This window comes from Lepisma saccharinum, chromosome 30 (assembly GCF_977018435.1).
Source record: "Lepisma saccharinum chromosome 30, izLepSacc3.1, whole genome shotgun sequence".
NCBI lineage: Eukaryota > Metazoa > Arthropoda > Insecta > Zygentoma > Lepismatidae > Lepisma > Lepisma saccharinum.
The window spans coordinates 30,948,014-30,970,839 of record NC_139258.1 but is presented as its reverse complement, the minus strand read 5'-3'; the positions used below and the strand labels follow the sequence as shown (position 1 = coordinate 30,970,839).

General features: G+C 37.9%; 1 protein-coding gene across 1 annotated transcript in view; it reads right to left on the bottom strand.

Moving 5' to 3' along the window:
* The window catches only part of LOC145981922 (ATP-binding cassette sub-family C member 5-like), a 95,850-nt gene that overhangs the window by 10,938 nt on the left and 62,086 nt on the right, over positions 1-22,826 (bottom strand). Inside the window, exons 20-25 of the mRNA XM_083115418.1 lie at positions 22,543-22,658; positions 12,588-12,739; positions 10,724-10,837; positions 7,270-7,399; positions 4,268-4,421; positions 2,346-2,474 (exon numbers count right to left, since the gene is read on the bottom strand). Coding sequence (XP_082971544.1) covers positions 2,346-2,474; positions 4,268-4,421; positions 7,270-7,399; positions 10,724-10,837; positions 12,588-12,739; positions 22,543-22,658 — 795 coding nt within the window. The remainder of the gene's footprint in view (positions 1-2,345; positions 2,475-4,267; positions 4,422-7,269; positions 7,400-10,723; positions 10,838-12,587; positions 12,740-22,542; positions 22,659-22,826) is intronic.

The window sequence follows — 22,826 nt, the reverse complement described above, 5'->3', positions numbered from 1 at the left end:
TGTTTATAATGAATTGTTGCATTTACCATATATGGTTGAAATATCTAATGATGTACAACAATCTGTTATGGAACTGACTAGAAATGTGTATGCAATATTAAAGAACAATATTCCTTCAAAAGTTAAAAGAACAAACAATCAACTGCCTTGGATGACAAGGAAACTAAAGATAATGATCAATAAAAAGAGAAGGTATCGTGATAAATTTAAACTTACAAATAAGTGTGAATATTACAGTACTTATTCCAAATTAAGGCAAGATGTTAAAAAGGAATATTCTAATGTAAAGGAGCATTACTACTCCTCCTTAGAAAACAATGTTAATGGTGACAAGAATGCTTTTTGGTTTCACTTTAATAGAAAGAAGAGAGAAAATACTATCACTGAAATTATTTATGATAATGATGTACTGTTCAATGAATATGATATTGCTAATGCTTTTAGTGAGCTTTTTCACAAATCTTTCTCAAAAAGACGTCATGTAAATTTTAAAAATATTAATCTTCATTCATACACCAACTTAATTGATGTACCTGTTATCTTGGAAAAGGATGTAAGTGATACAATTAACAAACTAAAAGGCAGGTCTTCAATAGGTCCTGATGGCATACCTAATTTTATTTTGAAAGCAAACAAAGATGTTTTTGTACCATTGTTAACTAAAATTTACAACGTGTCACTTACTTCTGGAATATTTCCAGATATCTGAAAAAATGTGTTTATTGTACCTGTAACTAAAAACAAAGATGGAAAAGCCAATGATCTTAATAATTATAGACCAATTACTATATTAAATTCCATGGCAAAGGTTTTTGAACACATAATTGCTGACTATTTGTCTTTTTCTTTTAAACAATATATTGATGGAAATCAGCATAGATTTTTTAGAAAAAGGTCTACTATTACAAATTTATTGGTTTTAATAGACTCTCTTAAATCTAACATTAGGAAGCAATCCCAGACCGATATTTTATTTATTGACTTGGCTAAAGCCTTTGATAGTGTCAGCCATCAGCTTTTAATTTACAAACTCGACCAAATGGGATTATCACCACGATTTCTGAAATGGTTTTCCAACTTTTTAGTAAATAGAAGTTTCTCTGTTAAGATTGGTGAAACAACTTCTTCTAAAAAAGAAATACTTTGTGGAGTACCTCAAGGGTCGCCACTTGGCCCAATTCTGTTCGCTGCTTTTATCAATGATGTTACATTATGTTTTAAATCTAGCACATGTTTACTATATGCAGATGATATAAAAATTTTAAGAGTATTTTAACAAATAATGATGTTGCTCAACTTCAGGCTGATCTCGATAGAATGACATATTGGTGCAAGATTAATGAAATGGAAATTAACTTGAAAAAGTGTAAAGTTTTAAGATGTACTAAGGAAGTTCATTATATAGTCTCCAACTATTTTATTTATGAAAATAAAATCCAAGTGTGCGACAGTCATAAAGACTTAGGAATAGTAATAGACTCCTCTCTCATATTTGATGAGCACATTTCAGAAATTTGCAAAAGAGCAAAGAGAATGCTTGGTTATATATTTTTCTCATGGAAAGTTTTTAAAATGGAAGATACCTTAATATTCCTGTATAAAATGATAGTTCGTCCTATTCTTGAATATGCAAATGAATTATGGTTTCTGACTGCAACCAGTCACCTTCAAAAAGTTGAATTAGTTCAAAAACTTTTTATCAGGTTATTATGCACAAAGATTAAAAAAAATTACTATGACCAACATTACTCTGAATGGTTATCACAGTTGAATATGTTTTCCTTAGAAGAAAGAAGAAAAATGAAAAGGATAAATTTTGTAGAAGATATTAAATTTCCAAGTTGACAGTGAATACTTTTTGAATAATATAGCTTATAAAATTCCCAGATATTCCCATAGGTATATCTCAATTCTCACATGCCTAAACAAGGCAAGAGGTTTAGTAGCTGATCTTGTTGAAACCTACAATTTGAATTTATGTTGATGTATAAGATTGTAGGATCCACTGTTTTATTTTATAATTATGTATTCAATTTTTTAATTTTGTATAACATAGTGGTTGTTTAATCGTTATCATCACTTCAATAAATATGATTATTATTATTATTAGAACAATACACAGTTAATTGCACAATATTATATAACAATAAACAATTATTAGTATCAGAGATATAATAGATCTCGTTGAAAACTGTAACTTGAAGTGTAAATATGCTAACTTGTTATGTTATGTTATTCTACAGCTTACGTATTTTATTCGTGGTGCTCAACACTTAAAATAAATGATTATTATTATTATTATTATTATTATCATCATCTATGCAGTCATCTTATATTAAACTTACCTCCTGAAAAAGTCTGTTCCTTTTCCGAAGGTATTTATAGTGCTTAACCCATCTACTGTTGATAAAATATGTTTATAAATGGGTGTTAAAGTGTGAAACTGAATGGCTTTGAAAGTTGAAACTGACGACCTGTAAGGGAGAAAAATACATATTGTGATTTTGTACAATTACGTAATTAACATTCACTTGGATTATGTCAAGATTGCAGAACTGTCTAAATATCTAAAGGGCAGAGGTCACAATAACTGTGACTGCGGGTGGAAGATAAGAGAGATGGAGCAATTGGTGTAAAGGATGTGTTCATATATAGGTATGTACTGTGGAATTAATCAAATATTAACATAGCTTTTTCCTACCAAACCAGAGGATCATTAATTCCTTAGTTACAAGATGCAGGAAACTCTTTAAAGCAGATGACAAAGGATTTAAGAGGTAAAGATATACTTGAGATACTCTATTTTATTAAACATAATTAATACTCAGCTTAACCTAGAAACCATACATACAGGGGTTTGCATAAGTCAGTTTAGGGAAAATGCAAACTATGTTACTGTTTGTATTTACATAGAAATATAAATTACCTGTTATAACTGATCAAAATGACCACCATTGTTTTCGATGCACTTATTACAACTTTTTTTATACTGATTTACAGATGCTGTTACACAATTTGGTGCGGATATTTGTGAAAAATTAAGTTCTATGAGTTCTTTCAAGTGTGTCAAACCCCCACATGGAGAAATCACATGGGGTTAAGTCCGGAGATCTTGCAGGCCACTCCATGGCATTTCATCTCCCTATCCACTCCCTGAAGTCCTCATTTAAAAATTACAACACACTTGCATGTTTCTAGGGACAACGTCTGACAGGTAACATGGCAAGGAACAGGATGAAACAGGTCATTGCTAGTGGAGGGGCATCATAGAATGGAGAGGATCGTGAAGATGCATTGAAGTCCATCCATCATAGAATGGAGGGGATTGTGAAGTTCCATCACGATGTAGGATGCAGTGGCAAACTGACTTATGCCGACCCTTGTATATACTCCCTCTGTCCCATAATTATTGTCCGGTACACTTTTATTTGTTGTCCCATAAAACTTGTCCGATATTCAAACTGTGACATTGGTGTATACAGAAGAAGAAAATGAAACACGGGAATGAGTCATACAACGTTATTACTCAAGGATCAGTACAAATTGGCTGATCAAGTATCCAAAAGAACATAAATAAAAAGTTACCATTTTGGCATACCGGACTATAATAATGGGGCAGAGGGAGTATATGTATAAATATGTAAATGAGCCACAGCTAACAGTTTTTGCATAGAAGGAAATTTTCCTTTTCTAGCTTCCTGTCATCATGGAATTCCAATGTCTGACTGAATCATTTATTCCAAAGAATGGAAAGTTAATTACATTTCAAAAAAGGCAGCTACAACTTGAAATTTTTTTATTTTTTATTAGAGCACCTCCTCTGCACCAACCAACTGTCCTTTTGTGCCACTGAAAGAGAAAATGATTTCCCTTTCTCTGTTTCTGAAAATTCCATGTGAAAAAAATGGCTTACATCTATTCAATAACACCTCACCATTTTCTCCAAACACATCTTGACCAACCTCTACTTATTCATTGATTATGAATGTGTCATATGCCTGTAAAAATTGCAATATTTTAAAATATTTCAACTCGTGTGTAAAGTTCATATTTAATTAAGGGTTTTTTGTAGTTGCCATGTTAATCACCCACCTTTGCCTGACCTGCTTCAAATTTTCCACGGTGGTTCATCCACATCCATACTATTTGTAAATATCATCTTTACCATTTCACAGCATTTACTAGTGAGTAATGAATTCATTCTCATTCATTATTGACTGGCCTCTTACATAAAATTATTTCTTATGGAGTAGTACTGTATACTCACCTGAATACATTTGTACACACAGCAGAAATCAGCATCAAAGCAAGGAGTGGAATTGCTAGCCAAATACTTAGGTATATGATAATTAATATCACAAAAATCACAACCCAAAGATTTTGTAGAAATATATCAGCAGACAAGGGCAAAGAAGAGTCAACTGTAATGAAAATAAACAAAAAAGGAATGTTTAAAGGTGCATTTAGGCCTCTGAGTATTTCCCTGAACCAACTCCAAACAGAGCAAGGATCGTAGTGTAAATGGGTCATGTAACAATGAACTGTAACAAAATTCACTTGGTGCTCGGCTCAAGGATGGTCCTGAAACAGATGGTCACAATGCTCGTGACAACACTCATGAAATTATTGCTGTTGTGGATGATTGTTATGGCCTGGAAGGAACTGGAGTCAGAAAGGGATCAAAGCACAGAACCGAAGAGACCCTTTCTCTGCTTGGACAAATATTCATCTCTATAAGTGTACATTAAGATTTGATTCTGGGTTAATGTCATTATTATAATATTTAATAATGAAAAGTAGTGTAGTAACATCATCTGTACCCATTGTACTAATTACCACAGTATTAACTACGGGTTAGTGTACCTCATTCATATTTGGGTTTTAGTCTATGCATGACTGCTGTCGGCAACTTGTAAGTTGGAGTGAAAAGATGCAAGGAAAATTTCCATGAACAATAGAAGCAGGTTTGTTGGTATCCACTTGAAGTGAGTTTACACTACACATCCACAATGGAGAAACAGTGGCGTATTCTCCCATGTTACCTGCCAACTTTTTTCAGATATATAGAAATTGCTGGAAAATTTGAAGTTGTCAGACTTCTATTTTTGTTTTACTTGCATGCCTGCATTGCTGTTTTATTTCTATTATATTTAATTAACATATAATAAATATATACAAGAAATAAGAATTGTTGTGGTAAAGCAGGTCATATTTTTGGAATATGCCACTAGTAACACTAGATTTGGGGCCTCTTGGCAGAACTGAATAAGGGAGCCTATAAAAATTCAGTTTCATAACTTTTTGACTTCATAATTTGAAAAATCCATATCTTTTAAGTATACAAAATTACTAATAGTTAGAACAAGGATTCCTTAATGACTGTTGTATGAAACCAATCATTTATATTTGTATTTTTCTTATTGTGTGTCACTTTTCTGCAACTTTTGGCTAATTGTGACAATAAGATGAAAGATGATTTGATGCAGGGCCTCATTCGGAAATTTTCAATTAGGAATAAATGCATTTTTATGCTGGTGTAATGGAAAATTTAGCACCAAATGGACATAAATTATTACTCTTTGGAAAAGTTTAGGGGCTGTTGCAAGAAATTTAGGGGGGGGGGTGGATAAGTAACTGACTATGAGAAATTCATAAAGGAACTCTTCGAAAGACACCAATGTCAGCATGGAGCTCAGCAACTTCAGTGACTAGATCAAAAGTCAAATGCATGTGGTTGGCCACCGAGGCAGCACTAACTGTTTTAGACTCACCCTCTACCTTGGGATCTGGGGGGCTTTCACAGTCACTGTGTACATGGCATTTCAATATTGGTAGACACTTGGGTTCAGTGTGTTGTGTTGAATATACCCAAAATGGGATTAGCAGTGTATTTCCCAACAAGTTCATATGACTGTCAGAGGGATTGAAAAATGTCTATTTTTTTCAACTTAAGAGTACTTTTATTTCCCATCCAAATAACTATTGTACATTTTAAATGACAACTTGGACAATCAGGTGGAGGAGAAATATAATTTCCAGTCTTCCACTGGGTGCAGTAGATAGAACTGAAATTGTTTTACTCCAATTACTTGAATCTATTTCTTCATTTATTTTTCACTCCTTGGCTAATTTTAATGTTATTTTTTATTAATTTACACATGCAACAATACCAAATCCTCTCATTTATATGAGATGACAGGATAACTGCTTGATACAGTTAGTTCTTATGAAGAAAAAGAACAGTAATATTGCAGAAGTACGTGGGCAAATCGAAAATTCTTTGCTCCTATTTTTTTCAGCCGAAATATTAGTGTGAATGAAAAACCGAGATATACATTCAATGCAATAGGTTTTTCTTGGAATGACCCAACATTAACTCTCAGCTCTCCATGGCATTGCATTGCTGTCAGTTTGCAAAGATGGCTGTAGTACTCCAACTTGTCCATGTTGTATGAGCAGCGAAGGACGAGGGCCCATCGAGATCCATAGGGAAATTCAGTCAATGTATGGGGACAAGTGTCTTGCTTTGAGAAGTGTGCGGTGGTGGTGGTGTGAGTTCAAAAATGGCCGAGAAGACCTTCATGACAATGAGCATCCTCGCTCACAATGGAAAACATTGCTCATGGTCTTCTGGGATCACCGAGGACCACTCCTGCTGGATTTCATGCCATAAGGTGACACCATCAATGCTGACAGCTATTGTGGCACACTCTCACGTCTGCAATCAGGAAAAAGCACCAAGGGATTCTCGACGTGGAAAATGTGGTTATCCTCCGCGATAATGCCAGGCCTCATGTGGCAAACAGGACCATTGACAGACTTCAGTCATTCGAATGGGAGATTCTGGAACATGCATTATATAGTCCAGACGTCGCCCCCAGTGATTTCCATGTGTTCGGTCCACTGAAGAAGTTCCTGGCCGGACAGAAATTCATTTGCGACAACGAAGCAAAGACCGCTGTTGGGCAGTGGTTCCACAATCAACCAGCCAAATTCTACAACAGCGGCATCTCCACACTAGTGGTATGATGGAAGAAATGCCTGAACCACTCTGGTGACTGTGTGGAAAAATAGTGCAAGTACATAGAACAATTCTTATATTTTGATTTTCCTGCATGTTTATTATTTCAGCTGAAAAAAAATTGGGGCAAGGACTTTTCGATTTGCCCTCGTATTATGCATACACAAATGTATGTAAAATTTTTAATCTAATTGAGATGGATGTTACTTATACATTTGGTAAAAGAAAAAAAAATGTATTAGACTTACTTTCTTGCATATCTCTTGAAAATAAATTTTGGATACTGCTAATTTGTAGGCTGTTACATAGGGTCAGTGGAGTTCTCATTACTGTTTTCAACAACTTGCTGTGAAGTTTATTAGCAGCTCTTACTGTAACCTGAAGAACAAAGAAGAAAAATTGAAAAACTAAAGAACAAATATCCATAAGCAGAGTTATAATATGCACTGAACTTTTTAATATAGCTCTCCAACCATAAATAAATAAGTGAAGAAAATAGAATATTCCTTGAAAACATCTCTTAATGTATTCAGATTACACTGATTAACAAAAAAATAATTTCGGCGGATATCTTGGTATCCAACACGCGTTCTAAGACAATTGAAACATGCTGATTCAAAATATGCAAACCATTTGTCTGTAACACCCACAATTCTTGAGATATACAACATCAACCATTTATATATGTTTAACATTGTATCAAAGCAAACAACTCACAGACATAGGTTTCACTAGAGCACTTTTTGCTACATAGAGTACTATTGAACATGGCTTTAGCTAAGAAAATAATGCAAATGCATCACATGACACATATACTATATAGTAACATCTAGTTGAAGGTATAATAAACATATAAAACACATACATATAGAAAATACTTCCTTAATTTAAGGTGTTTGGTTTGAATTTCTTGGCTGTAGAGTTGCGTTTGTGCTGAGCATTTGGCATGTCACGCTGAAGAGTCCAACAGTAGTCAACCTACATTGCTGCACTCCATCGACACTGATAGCGTGATTCCATCACCGAGATGTCCTCATGAAAATGTTCACCATGTTCGTTGCTGACTCAATCTAGGTTCTCGGGGAAGAAGTCAAGATGTGAGTTGAGGAGATGAATTTTGAGGGACATGTTGCAACCCAGCTGTCTTCTGTATGCACTAATGCACTTCTGCACAACATTCACATAGTCAGCAGATTTATAATTTCCAAGGAAATTGGCTACGACTGATTTGAATGCCACCCATGCATCTTTTTCAGTGCCACCCAGTAAGTCTTGGAAGTGGCTGTCAGCAATGATCTTCCTTATTTGTTAACCTATGAACATACCTTCTTTCACTTTCGCATAACTCAACTCCGGAAACTTGTTGCACAGGTACCGAAAAGCCTCTGAGTCGTTGCCTAGTGCCTTCACGAAATTCTTCATGAGTCCCAGCTTCAAATGAAGCGGAGGCATGATAACTTTTTCACTTTCAACCAATGGCACACGAAGGACGTTTTTTACTTCATGGCTGCATTCTATCTCTGATCAGCCAATTCTTATTTATGTAGTGGGTTGTAAGGGGTGCTCCTTCCACGTAGTGCACCCAATAGTCAACCTCACTTCCACGTAATACACCCTGGACTGCAGACTAACGAAGCTCTGGCGACTGGCCCCATGGCCAGTATAATTTTGTTTCTGTTGTCCTGTGTTTTGTCCTTATTTGTGCTGAGTGCTCATTTAGAGCCTCAGCTTTTAACGAAAGTCAGAAGATTTTAATACTTTATATTTTATGCTTTTATTTATGCATCTTTAGAGTTGTTATTTGTAACGATAAGGGGCTGGACCCCGAATAATGTAACGGGTGCAAAATAGCCTTAGTGCTGACGCACCCAAAGTTTTAAATTCAAATTCAATTCTTTATGTAGTGGTGCTTCCTATCTCTGCTATCCCACTCGCAGATGAAGCATCAGTACTTCTTCACCTTCCTTATCCAACAGGGCAAGTTGCGTGCTCATGTCAAACATATGAACTGTGGTGCCCACGACTTACCATTATCTACCTTCGAATCAAAGTATAGTTCATATGCTTTCTTCAGAAACGGTGTAAAAGTCTACCGATGGGATTTCTGTTAGATAGCCGCACACATAGCAAAATAGATCTGGTGAATTTATGCAACCTCTGGATGCCATAATCTACTGTCACTCAAAATAAAAAAGACACAAATGAAAGTATAATAATGCGATCTCGAAAATATTTCGACGTATTACACTAAGTATAACTGTGTTCACAAACGACGAAAAAAAATTCGGTGTTGCATGAAAAATAACTAAAAACGACGATTTTTTTTTCAGGAACGGTATTCCACGAAAAATAAAATTTTGTCGATATCTTCAAAACCTGACGTGATAGTGCAAAACGGTTTTCAGATTTGAAATCAGCATGAAAAACTGCATTAGAAAATGTCAACATCATGTCAGATATCTACGGCTTGTTTATCAGTGTTATTGAACGAATATCAAATACTTTAGACTAGATAATTAATATTGCTCCCATTGATACAAATGTGTAACTAATAATAATAATCATATTTGACATGTACCTCATGAGAAAATAGCTTTATTTCATACAAAACTTCTAAACATGACTGCCATCTAAGTCTTCTTGATATAATTATTCTAATAATATATGGACAAAAATAAATATTATGCAGTTCTAAATTATGTAACCTTCTACACTCAACTGTCTCCTCATCCCTTTTAGGTCCAAATATTTTCTTAGGGATTTTATTTTCAAATACTCTTAGTTTCTGTTCCTCTTTCAATGTAAGGGGCCAAGTTTCGCATCCATATAGTACTACAGGCAAAATTACTGTTTTGTATATTTTAACTTTTAGTTTCTTAGATATTATACAATAAGATAGAAGTTTATGAAGAGAAAAGTAACATGCATTTCCTGAATTAAGCCTGCTTTTTATTTCCTCTTTAATATCATTTTCATTTGTTAGTATTACTCCTAAGTACTTGAATTTGGAAACTGTTTCAGTCTAATTGTTATCAATAGAGGCATGCAAATTTCATTTTTGACAAAAACACGAAATATGAAATAACATCCTGTAATGTTCATTTTTCATGTTTCTGAAAGGTGTGGGGTGCATTTTCCTACCCTGTCTTGTCACGAATGCGAAATGAACTGCAAAATGCAAAATATACTCTTAAACACGAAATTTACCATTTATATACCGACGCGACACTTTCTGAAGTCTGAAGTATCCTGTGAGTTATGCAATTCATGGAACATTGATTAATTCTACTGTAAATATTTGAGAAGCAAAAATGGACACATCTACACAGGAATAGACTTAATACTCTGGTAACTACATAAATGTGCTATTAGAAGGGATAAGTTTATTTTGTGTAATAAGTGCAGTTTTTAAATGAAATTGAGGATTATATTTACAATTTTAAAACCAAAATGTAATTTTATATATCACTTTTGATGTGATTATTCACCGCTATAACACCGATTTTTTTTTTTTACCGCTTTTGAACCCAAAATCGACTCTGCTTTTGTACCGAAATTTTGCTTTTTTTATTTACGAAAAATATGTGCCTCTAGTTATCAATAATTAGATTTTGATTATATTGTCAATTTAAAATATTAAGTAATTCCAATCTTTTGTTTAGGAAGGGTTCATGAAAACATAATATTTTGTTTTACTCTTACCTTTGTGTGAACAGATCTCCGAAATAAACTTGCAACCCAAATCACTGCTATTGCTATTACTATCAGTATGTGGTGATCAAGAATCATTGGTCTGCCATTATGTGTGAAATTAAACTGTCCAAAAGAAAAGGAAAAAGTGTCATACACAGAAACAAATACAACCCTGATAATGTGCATGAATGTAGACTGTGATATAAAGGAAACATACAGTTTCATGAATAATAGTAAATAACAGACTAGGCCTAATGGAGTAATTATTTTAACTATTTCACTTACTTTGCTTTATAATCTCACAAAATATAAATGTACACTACAAAACATTATCACTTCATATTTTATTAAATCTTAAGTGCACAACTTGTAATAAACCCTGTTGAAAATAAATCATAAATTTAAACATTGCAAGGTTTTTACTTTGCTCAAAAGGTACAAAATTAAGCAGCTGGTATATAGAGGAGGAGAGAGAGAGAGAGAGAGAGAGAGAGAGAGAGAGAGAGAGAGAGAGAGAGAGAGAGAGAGAGAGAGAGAGTGAGTGAGTGTGTGTTTTGAATTTGATTTGGTGTTGTAAGTCCACTTTTAGCACAGTAAGGCAAATCGGGACTGGACCTACAGTTTAAAGTGGGATCCGAACCACTTGTGCCTCCACCAGGTATTGAACCCTTGACCCCTTGAATACAAGGCAATGATGCTACCACTGCACCATCGGGGAGGCCCGAGAGAGAGAGAGAGAGAGAGAGAGAGAGAGAGAGAGAGAGTGAGAGAGAGAGAGAGAGAGAGAGAGAGAGCATGCAATACCGCAATACTCTCAAACACACCCAGAGATAGCACCATTATTCCTTGTGTGTGTTTTCAATATTATCATTAGTAATGTATATTTAAAGATAATATAATTGCTTGTCTTTGTTGTCACAACAAAAACTCTCTTCCCTAGGAATATTAGGTGGGAGAATTTTTTAGGGGCAAGATTGTTAGTGGGTGAAATCCCAGCGAGGATTTCACACCATGGCTCAAGTCCTTCTTCTCCAGTTCTGTAAACTGGCTTTTTATTAAGGTTTCTTGCTCCTTATCACAAGTTTACTGTACTTTTTCTGCCAGATAAGTTTGTAGAAGATCCTGGAAGAAATTCTGATAACCGTATCAAGGTGGCTATTCACCAGGAATTCCTTGAATTCTGCGTGAAATTTTCTCTGTAGATGTGAAAAATTGCAAATTTTATTAATCCAAATCCCATTGAATTTATACTTTTTTTTTTTTTTTACAGTTTAGCTTTTCTTTTTCTTGAGGAAGGAAAAGAACGCTGCTTGGAAAATAAAACAGAATTCTCTCAATCTGTTTACTTTGTTAGTCCTTTACAGAATAATCTATCTGGCAGATGGGAAATTATTGTAGGATAAGAAACTGATTAGGTAAATTTGAGTTTGAAATGCTTATAGAAGTAACAATTTTTCATAGATGAACATATCCCGTAACATTTATGACTTGTGTTTGTTGATGTATTTCAAGTCCTAGTAGGTGAAATGGCAAATGTAAACTTCACACCTTAAATTGAATATTTTAAATATATATACCATTTAATTGAATTGAATTTGGATATATTAGAATCACACAGACCTTTTATATTGTAATACATTTGTGTGTGTCTGTGTGTGGGTGGTGAGAGGCGGTAATACATAAGGTTGAAATGGAAAAAACATCTCCTTCTACCCTTTAATTTTTGGACAGTTCGCCTTGAAAACAGATAATTATACTTGAATTTTATCATGGTCTTACAGTGGCCACCCTGAATATGTATATAATATTTGGAATATACTGATATAAACTTTTATTGCCAACTGGTTCTTCACATTCTCATATAAAGTCTTACCTCTGCAGCAAGATAGAGGATAACTGGAGCACTTCCCACATGGAATAAGAACATTAGGAGAAGCAACAATATTATGAAATATCCTCCAGCCATCTGAATATATGTATGATATGTTTGCATTGAGACACTTTCTGTTCCTCCTTGGACATTCACTGTAAAAAGGAAAGTAAGTTTCATGAAAAATACCAATCTGATATGTATGTGGATTACTCTTTTCTGCTGTAACTTATTTAATTAATGATGTATCTGGGATGGGATGAGTTACATGCTTCTGTTATAGTATTGGCATGTTAGTGTATCAATATAATTGCTAATCATTTTCCAATCACAATTTCTGTAAACAGTTTGTAATTGGAAACATACATCTAATATTTTGTTACTATTCTTATGGTTACACATAAAAGTTCAATTTTGAAATTCTTCTCAATTGCCCATGTGTCCATGTGACCACATGCATTACCAAGTTATAATAAAATTACCAAATACCTTACTCTGATGTTGTTTTGTAGAACCTCAATGTTTAGCCAAAGAAAATAACATTGACCTTTGTCAGGAGTATATTAAATCTTGCTTCATGGAGCAAAGAAGTGGGCAAACTATTCAAACATTGTAAACACATTAGCATATAATGTTAGCTGCACATTATCAATTGTACAAATTCCTCCTTTACCTAGTGAACATTTTGGTATTTTTACTGACAGTGGGATCAAACCATGATAAGCCTGCAATAAATCCCGAATCCTATCTACTACTCTTAACATCTACCTCCAGAAGTGTGTAGTGTAGTGTTTTATGCTTCTTTCTAAGTTGCTAATACTTGATGTTTCTTGATAAACTATAACCAACCAAAGGTTGGGTATACATCCCCAATACATACAGGCAGCACTCCACTCCAACCAAAGTACAAGGCCAATTCAATTCAGGTAAAATTAATATGAATGGACATTCCCAGATATGTTAAGATTAACAGAAATTAGGCCTAATTAGTAAAAGTATGATAAAACATCAAAATATTAAGTAAATAATAAGCCCCAGACCAAAATTCATTGGTTATCAAAAAGACATCCTTTTTTTGGACAAACAGAATTCAGAGAGCACATGTTGTTTTTCATGCAAATTTTTTATTAAAACAGATATTTTCAGGATAACATTTGTGCAAGCACAAATTAACTTGCTTTCCCTGAAAATAACTCCAAGTCACAATTATATGTGCAAACAAACCACAAAAACATTAAAAAATCGATGTTTTTGGACAAAAGACAATCGGTCTCACAGCACCAGAGCCATCTGGTGAGAGTCAGTGGAACTAGCCCTGACTGGACTGCCATCTATTGGACTTCTCAAGGTACTAGATAAAGGCAAGTAACCCAAGATGCTGTGAACCAATCAGATGGCTTCATGGGCGTGGCTACCAGACAATGAGACTGTGATAGCTTCTAACATGTGAGGAAGCCATCTTGATTTCACTCTGTGTTGATAGTTAGGATAGTTAACATCGCTCCAAGTTTTGGGCCAGTGTAGGCCAGTGGAGAGAGGACAAAGGAGAAGCCATTGTGTTTTAACATGTGGAATATCCACTAAGTGCTGGGAAACAGCCCTGTAGTGTATAATATGGACGAATTACAGCACTTGAAGTACCTTAAAGTGCATGAAACCAATATCCATGAAAATTCGGAAATTTTCAATACCACATGGTGAGGGCAATGAGCCGTCAGAAAACCATGATGCTTTGTATCCAAAGACATCCACGATTATTTGGTCCATCCTTTGTGATATAGCTCCCTGAAACAGTCCATGTGCAAGCCAATACCCATATGTCTTAAGATACCGCTATATTTTTAGTGAAAACCCACCAGAAATTCCCCCATTTATAGTTGGAGTGAAAAGTGTTTGTTTTAAGGCCCATGTGTGATGAGGTGAATGCAGGATATGTAAGTACCATGCTTTTTGTTACCTATTTGTTGGTTCTAAGTGTAAAAACGAACCTATAAGTTTGTGCAGTGCTTGTGTATAGTTAAATATGTTAACATCAGAATATTAAATGTGTCTTTCCAACATCTTGATTTATCAATTCATATTTGGGCGGGTAAGTCCGGGAAGCGTACTTCTCGCTCCGGAATAAATAGGCTGAAAGTCCCTATGATAAACCAGCAATCACTCCTCGGAATGGATGCTGGTCTATTGGGGACATCCTCCATGTTAATGGTCACTGGAGGACAGCGTAGAGCTGCATGGGGATAGGTGTGTCCAGGTTGCATAGCCAGGTAGTTTTGTGGGCTCAATGAAGCCCAAGGTGGGTGAGTAGGTTAGGTTCATCCTTCCTACCACTCGGCAACGTAACCTGGAGGCACGTATCCCTGGACCAGCCGCGTAGACAAAGCCATCCGACTCCCAAATCTATCGTCGGTCTTCCCACTTCTTTTGTCTCTTGCGCGGATCGCAAGATTATGAGACTCAATACCGGCACTCCCCAAATATGAATACCAGATCAAGGTCGCTGGAACGGCCAGCAGGTCGTGGGTTCCCACCCAATGGTAGTGCAAGTACCAGTAGTAACCCCCAACTTGACCTCATTGTGGCAATGCTCCAAGAGCAATCGAAAGTCTCTGAAAGTGTTAATCAGAAACTTGAGGCGCAGGGTCAGAAACTGGATGCGCAGGGTCAGAAACTTGATACGCAGGGTCAGAAACTTGATGCGCAGGGTCAGAAACTGGATGCGCAGGGTCAGAAACTTGATACGCAGGGTCAGAAACTTGATGCGCAGGGTCAGAAACTTGAAGCTCAGGGTAGGGAATTTGCCAAGGCATCGGCGGAAGTAAATCGGAAACTTGAAGCCGTAAGGACGGAATTCCAGGCCAGACTGGACTCCATCCACAATGCCACCACGAAGACCTCAGAATTGTTAACTAAGCAAGTAGCGACCAACACCAATAGAATTAACCAAATAGAGATCCAATGTAATGACCTAGAGTTAAGAGTAGGTAGGGATTTTACACAAGTGTCGAGCCAGATTTCGGAACTGAGGGAACTCGTTAGCGAAGTGCAAGGCGGTGACAATCAGACCACCACAGCTCAGATTCTAGGGAGGTTAGATGCCCTAGAAAACATATGCAGAGAGCTCACTTGCAGTGACCACATGGTCACGATCGAGAACAGGGTTCTCGAGCAAGTGAGAAAGGAAATGCCGAACTGCCAGGCGGAAGGCCGCAGATCGAATGAATGCATTTCCGAGGGCCAAGTCACTGAGCAGCGCACCTCCTCACAACAAAGGGTTGGTGAGGAGCAGCTGTCAGCAGAACAAAGGTCTGACGATGCGAGCCTGATGAGGATTCTTGCTTGCCTGGAAGGGATGGAGAGACGAATTACTCAATCCGCCCTTCCACTGACGTCAGTTACCATGCCCGTCTCATCTGCAAGGAATGTGTCTGTTCACCATGCCTTGCACAAAGCCAAACGAAGACCTAAGGGTTACGAAAGCTCTGACCAGAGTAGTGGCTATGTGTCTCCCCCTAACAAGTACCACCCACTTGGTAACTCCCCGGAGTCCAACTCCGAAAGCTCGGACGCCGAAGTCCGCAGCCAGAGGAAGAGGAAGAACCGGAGGAGGAACAAGAGCAAACCTAGGGTTAGGTTTGCTGATCTCAAACAGCTCCCAACCTTTAACGGGCAGGGGAACAGGCTGGCCTCTGATTTTGTGCAGGAGTTTGAGAGAGATCTCACTCTCCTGGAGGTAGATTTGGCGGAAGCCCTCCAAATAATCTCGTTCTGTCTACGGGACGAGGCAGGGCAGTGGTACGAGAGGAACGAACGAAAGTTCAAGTCCTACTCAGATTTCAAAAGGCAGTTCCTCTCATATTTCCAAGGGGATGGGTGGAGAGCTTCTTCCCTTGCGAAGGCTCTCAACGAAAGGTACAACCCATCCCAGCACAGATCAGTGCACAAATATTTCTGGCGCCAAGTCAAAATGATTAGGCTTGCGTTGCCAGAAATCGCCGACAACCAGGTTTTCACCCACGTTGTGCAACAGCTGCCGCGCAGCTTGAAGGACCAGCTGATCCTAGCTCCCTTCGTCTCTCTTCAGGAGGTGGCCAACTCCATACTTCGGTATGAGAGTGTGCAAGTGCCACAATATCCTGAGAGGGAAGTTGCAAGGCCAGCACGACCCAATTACGGGAAAACCACGACTCGCATTAACCGGACCTATGTGAGTCGTGGTCAGGGTGAAGCGAGCGGTTCGTCCAAAAAGGAGGACGCTCACATGTGCAAATCTGCGAGGGACTCCCGGCCTAAGGAGTACCCAAACAGAACCAAGGTAGACCGGAGAAAGGGTGGAACGTTCCAACGTAAGAGTTCCGCCAGCTCACACGGGTCTTCCGAGCATCTCGCTGAGGTGCATCCAAATGTGCACAACCAGGGAAACTAGGTAGGCAACGTCCTGACGTGGGGAAGGGCGATGCCAAACCTAAACCTGTCCCACAATGTTCAGATTCATGCAAGCACACTCCACTGATAAATCAGTATCAGGCAGTGGGTGATTCAATGTTGTCACGTCTTGCGCAAAGAAAATTCGGGTATCCTGTCCAAAGAGACAGTGATGGTAATTACCACATCGGACTTTGCAGATCTGGACAAACCTCAGCGCAGTTGCTCAGTGCTTTGAGAAGGGAAAAGTGTGTTCATAAAAATGTGGTATTAATGGTATCCACAAATGATATGCTCCGAGGGAAGGACACCAACCAGGTGTTCCGGAACCTCCAGGATATCATTTACACCCTAAAGAGGAAAGGTGCTCAGAAGGTCATTGTTCTGACTCCTCCGCCAGTTCCCAGGTTAGCCAATGAGAACCGACACAGGTTCTGGGCCATGTATGACTCACTAATTGCAAAAATATTATCCCTTGATGATAATAGCAATGTAAGGGTTCTGGATTCCTCATCGAAATTTGTGCACAAGGGCCAAGAAATGAACGTGTCGCTGTTCGAAGAAACCATGGGTTACGGTCAAAACATGAGACCCGACCTGGTTCACTTCAGCCCACGAGGTATGGATACCATACTCAAGGCACTCGATGAGGTAAAATGGTTCACCAAACCAGGTCACACACCCAAGGGTAAACAAATGGAATCTCAACAGAGCGAGATGAATGCCATTCTGCCCTATGAGCAACCCTCGGGAAACTAGCCAGTGCTATTCTCGCTGGGGGTGATGGTGGCCAGGGTGTAACAATTCCAACTCGGTTAGTAAGCATGGAATTTAATAGTGAGGAAACTCATTGATATATGTTTTGTACATTTTTCACTTCCCCAAAGAATAATAGTAGACAATGGTCCCCAGTTAGGGCCAAGCAATTCACTCAGGAACCCCGTTATGGAACACTTCCATATTCCTACAGGTGAACAAACCGAATGGGATCAGCAATTGTTCATGGCTGTATCCCGGACGGCCGAAAGGCGAAACAAAGCCAACAATAAGGTAAATGAATCACAGCAAAACAGGACTGTGGTCAAAGTGTATGACTTAGTATTTCTTAAATCCCATCTCCAAAGCAAAGCTCTAGAGGGACAAACCCACAAATTATTCCACACCTTCTTCGGTCCATTAGTTTGTAGTGATCAGGTGACAGATAACATATTTAATCTTGTTCATTGTGTTAGCGGTAAGAGCCTACCCAACCAACATGTCAATAACATGAAGTTGTGGAGGTGTAGCTATAAGGTGTATAGTCATTACATTGAGAAGCTCAGACTACTACATCCGGTGTTAGCATCGAGAGTACCTCAAAGAAGTTAATTCAAGCCAAGGGGCCTCTGAATTCAACGAGGACTCAACCTCAATCCCGACGGGGTGCAGCCGTTTCCCTACGACTTGCTTTGTCTGTTGGTAAGACGAGTAACTGCGCACAAATGGCTCCACCCTCGTACCCTTGTGATACTTCCCCATGGAAACTGTAGATGTCTGCTCGTCAGCTCTACGTTTCTTCCTAAACCCGATATCAGTAGGACCTAGGAGAGAAGTACGCGACGGTACGGCTCCTGCGCTATAGTATTAGTCGCATAAGAGGTATTGGTATCCCTCTAGCGCATCCAGGGTAAGACGCACGGATAGGAGTGTACAACAGGTACAAGATGAGGAGAAAAAGCTACACATTTTTTGAACACTAGTATTAATATATGTTAAAGGTCAGAGGTTTTGTGGATGAGGTTCTGTCTGGTCTGTGACATTCACCCATTTGTACAGAGGGTAGAAAAATTTATGTCAAGATCGTGTAAGGGATTATTTTATCATTGTATGCAAAAGTCAATTTCATTGTTGTGTACAAAAGTAGTATCTCGTTGTTTTGTACAAAAGTATTACCTCGTTGTTTTGTGCAAAAGTATTATCTCATTGTTGTATACAAAAGTATTACTTCAGTATTATATGCCAAGGCAATTTCATTGTGGTATAAAGGATAATTTCATTATTGTATACCAGGGCCATTTCTTTGTTGGACACAAAAGTGAGTCCAACCATCATATAGAGATTTATTTCCTTATGAGTGCAAATCTATGCTAGATCACTCACTACCAATCAAGCGAAATATTGTTTAGCAATTAGTGGGTATTTGCACTACCGATGGGTTGGGTTCGACCAAACCAGGGTTAGCGGTAATAGAGAGATGCAAGCACCCCCAAACATATAGGGTTGTTTATGAGGAACAACCCATAACCAACAAGGGTAAGGTCAAAGCCTGCGTGTGAAGTGAGGCCAGTGAGTACATCACTCCAACTCCCCCTCAGTGTCACCACAAAACCCCGGAGCAAACATACAAAAGTGCATGGTGTCATAGGCAGAAGCAGACCCCCAAGCATATTATGCCAGGAACCAGAGACAATCTTTTCAGTGTTCCAGCAATATGGGGAAGCAGGGAGTGTGTCAGGGGTTCGTAATCGAACATTGACATCCAGAAACGAACCACCATGACAATCCGATAGACTTCACACAAGGAGTGCATTCCACAGATGGTTCACAATCCCAATGGGTAGCCAGGTAGAAGCATTGTTCCGCCAAGCGAGCAACAAAAAACATTTGCTGGCAACGGATGCTGCGCAAAGCCAGGTGACAGCATGCTCCACCTAAGGAGATACTGAAGAACAATTGTGAGGTGACCAAACGTGGACAACATACCAAGGTGTATGATGAACAGTTCTTCAAGGTACTGCACCCTCAAGTGAATGAGGGGCAGAGACATTAGATACATGTCTAAAAACTATTATGCAGCTCAGGTCGAGTACAAAAACTGTGTTCAGTGCGACAAAAAGCAGACATTATAACATGAACATCTATTGAAAACTTTTAAGTGTGTGTTATATTAACCATGTATATACCGTCTAGGAAATCGTTCGATATATCGGACAGAACAATATCTCAAACATATATCCATGTGACGGACAAGAATAAGTGCAAATTTATTTTTTTTCATGTATATGTTCTTTTCGGACCAGCGTGGTCATAACGATTCAGTGTGTATATAAATATTTTGTGTATGTATTTGGGTATAGTGTAGTAAAGGGTAAAGAAAAATGATCCGCTTCACGTATCCTTTTTCTTTTCCCGAGGGCCCGGGATATGTATAACCAACCAAAGGTTGGGTATACATCCCCAATACATACAGGCAGCACTCCACTCCAACCAAAGTACAAGGCCAATTCAATTCAGGTAAAATTAATATGAATGGACATTCCCAGATATGTTAAGATTAACAGAAATTAGGCCTAATTAGTAAAAGTATGATAAAACATCAAAATATTAAGTAAATAATAAGCCCCAGACCAAAATTCATTGGTTATCAAAAAGACATCCTTTTTTTGGACAAACAGAATTCAGAGAGCACATGTTGTTTTTCATGCAAATTTTTTATTAAAACAGATATTTTCAGGATAACATTTGTGCAAGCACAAATTAACTTGCTTTCCCTGAAAATAACTCCAAGTCACAATTATATGTGCAAACAAACCACAAAAACATTAAAAAATCGATGTTTTTGGACAAAAGACAATCGGTCTCACAGCACCAGAGCCATCTGGTGAGAGTCAGTGGAACTAGCCCTGACTGGACTGCCATCTATTGGACTTCTCAAGGTACTAGATAAAGGCAAGTAACCCAAGATGCTGTGAACCAATCAGATGGCTTCATGGGCGTGGCTACCAGACAATGAGACTGTGATAGCTTCTAACATGTGAGGAAGCCATCTTGATTTCACTCTGTGTTGATAGTTAGGATAGTTAACATCGCTCCAAGTTTTGGGCCAGTGTAGGCCAGTGGAGAGAGGACAAAGGAGAAGCCATTGTGTTTTAACATGTGGAATATCCACTAAGTGCTGGGAAACAGCCCTGTAGTGTATAATATGGACGAATTACAGCACTTGAAGTACCTTAAAGTGCATGAAACCAATATCCATGAAAATTCGGAAATTTTCAATACCACATGGTGAGGGCAATGAGCCGTCAGAAAACCATGATGCTTTGTATCCAAAGACATCCACGATTATTTGGTCCATCCTTTGTGATATAGCTCCCTGAAACAGTCCATGTGCAAGCCAATACCCATATGTCTTAAGATACCGCTATATTTTTAGTGAAAACCCACCAGAAATTCCCCCATTTATAGTTGGAGTGAAAAGTGTTTGTTTTAAGGCCCATGTGTGATGAGGTGAATGCAGGATATGTAAGTACCATGCTTTTTGTTACCTATTTGTTGGTTCTAAGTGTAAAAACGAACCTATAAGTTTGTGCAGTGCTTGTGTATAGTTAAATATGTTAACATCAGAATATTAAATGTGTCTTTCCAACATCTTGATTTATCAATTCATATTTGGGCGGGTAAGTCCGGGAAGCGTACTTCTCGCTCCGGAATAAATAGGCTGAAAGTCCCTATGATAAACCAGCAATCACTCCTCGGAATGGATGCTGGTCTATTGGGGACATCCTCCATGTTAATGGTCACTGGAGGACAGCGTAGAGCTGCACGGGGATAGGTGTGTCCAGGTTGCATAGCCAGGTAGTTTTGTGGGCTCAATGAAGCCCAAGGTGGGTGAGTAGGTTAGGTTCATCCTTCCTACCACTCGGCAACGTAACCTGGAGGCACGTATCCCTGGACCAGCCGCGTAGACAAAGCCATCCGACTCCCAAATCTATCGTCGGTCTTCCCACTTCTTTTGTCTCTTGCGCGGATCGCAAAACGGTAACCATATTTGCCTGAACTCCACACTGTGATAGCTTACTTGAATTGGAGTCGGGACCATGTAGGGACCCCAGTGTAGAATCTAAGCAAATACAGTTGCACTCTATCAAGAAAATATCAGCAACTTAACACTGTAATGACAGCTACAATGGCTACACATTGTTAGGGATTGTTTTGACAATAAATCAATCTCTTGTAGTTCTTTGTGACCAAGCAGGATTAATTTTGTTACTCATTTCGATTTAAACACATTGTTATTAATTAGCATCTATTACAAATAACTTTAGTTTAGAACATGTTAGTGGGTTCAAATGACTTTTTGATGAAAGTACACACTTTTGAATATCTTAACAAGTGTTTAAAAGTCTGGGGAAACAACTAATTTATTTTCAGTAGTAAAAAAATGATACATTTAAAAATTAAAACTAGGTCTGAAAGATCCATTCATCATAACAAGCCTAAAAAGGGACACAAATTAGTAGAGGATTCTGGAGTATAAAGGGATAGTTGAATAGTGATTAGTACACTGGGTCACTATTAAATCATACGTTCATCATAGTTTCTATTCCCATCATCAGTAAACCAATCAAACAATTCACTGGCAGGTGAAATAGAGGTGCTCTCCTGATATGTAGTGTTAGAATAGGTAATGGATTAATTAGACTATGGAGATTGCAAGCTTATAAAGAACCAATGTTATTAACAGAGACAAATAATATAAAATCATTTCACTTACTGAGCACATCATCATCTTCAATACCAACTTGAGAAGCAGTGCTTGTATTTCCACTGACAACAGGTGGAGATAGGGTGAATACACTATCAGTGAGATTCTCCACAGTTGCAACATCACTGTAAGAAAAATAAATTAATGAAAAGTAGGTGTGATTAAGAAATGGATTGTTTGAATGCTTTTCAATGCACATAACATATTAAAAAATAAGGATGTGTCAAGGAATTAAAGGAGAAGAAATTCATTGCTACTACCCAGACATATAAATCGCCAGACTATTGGTTGAG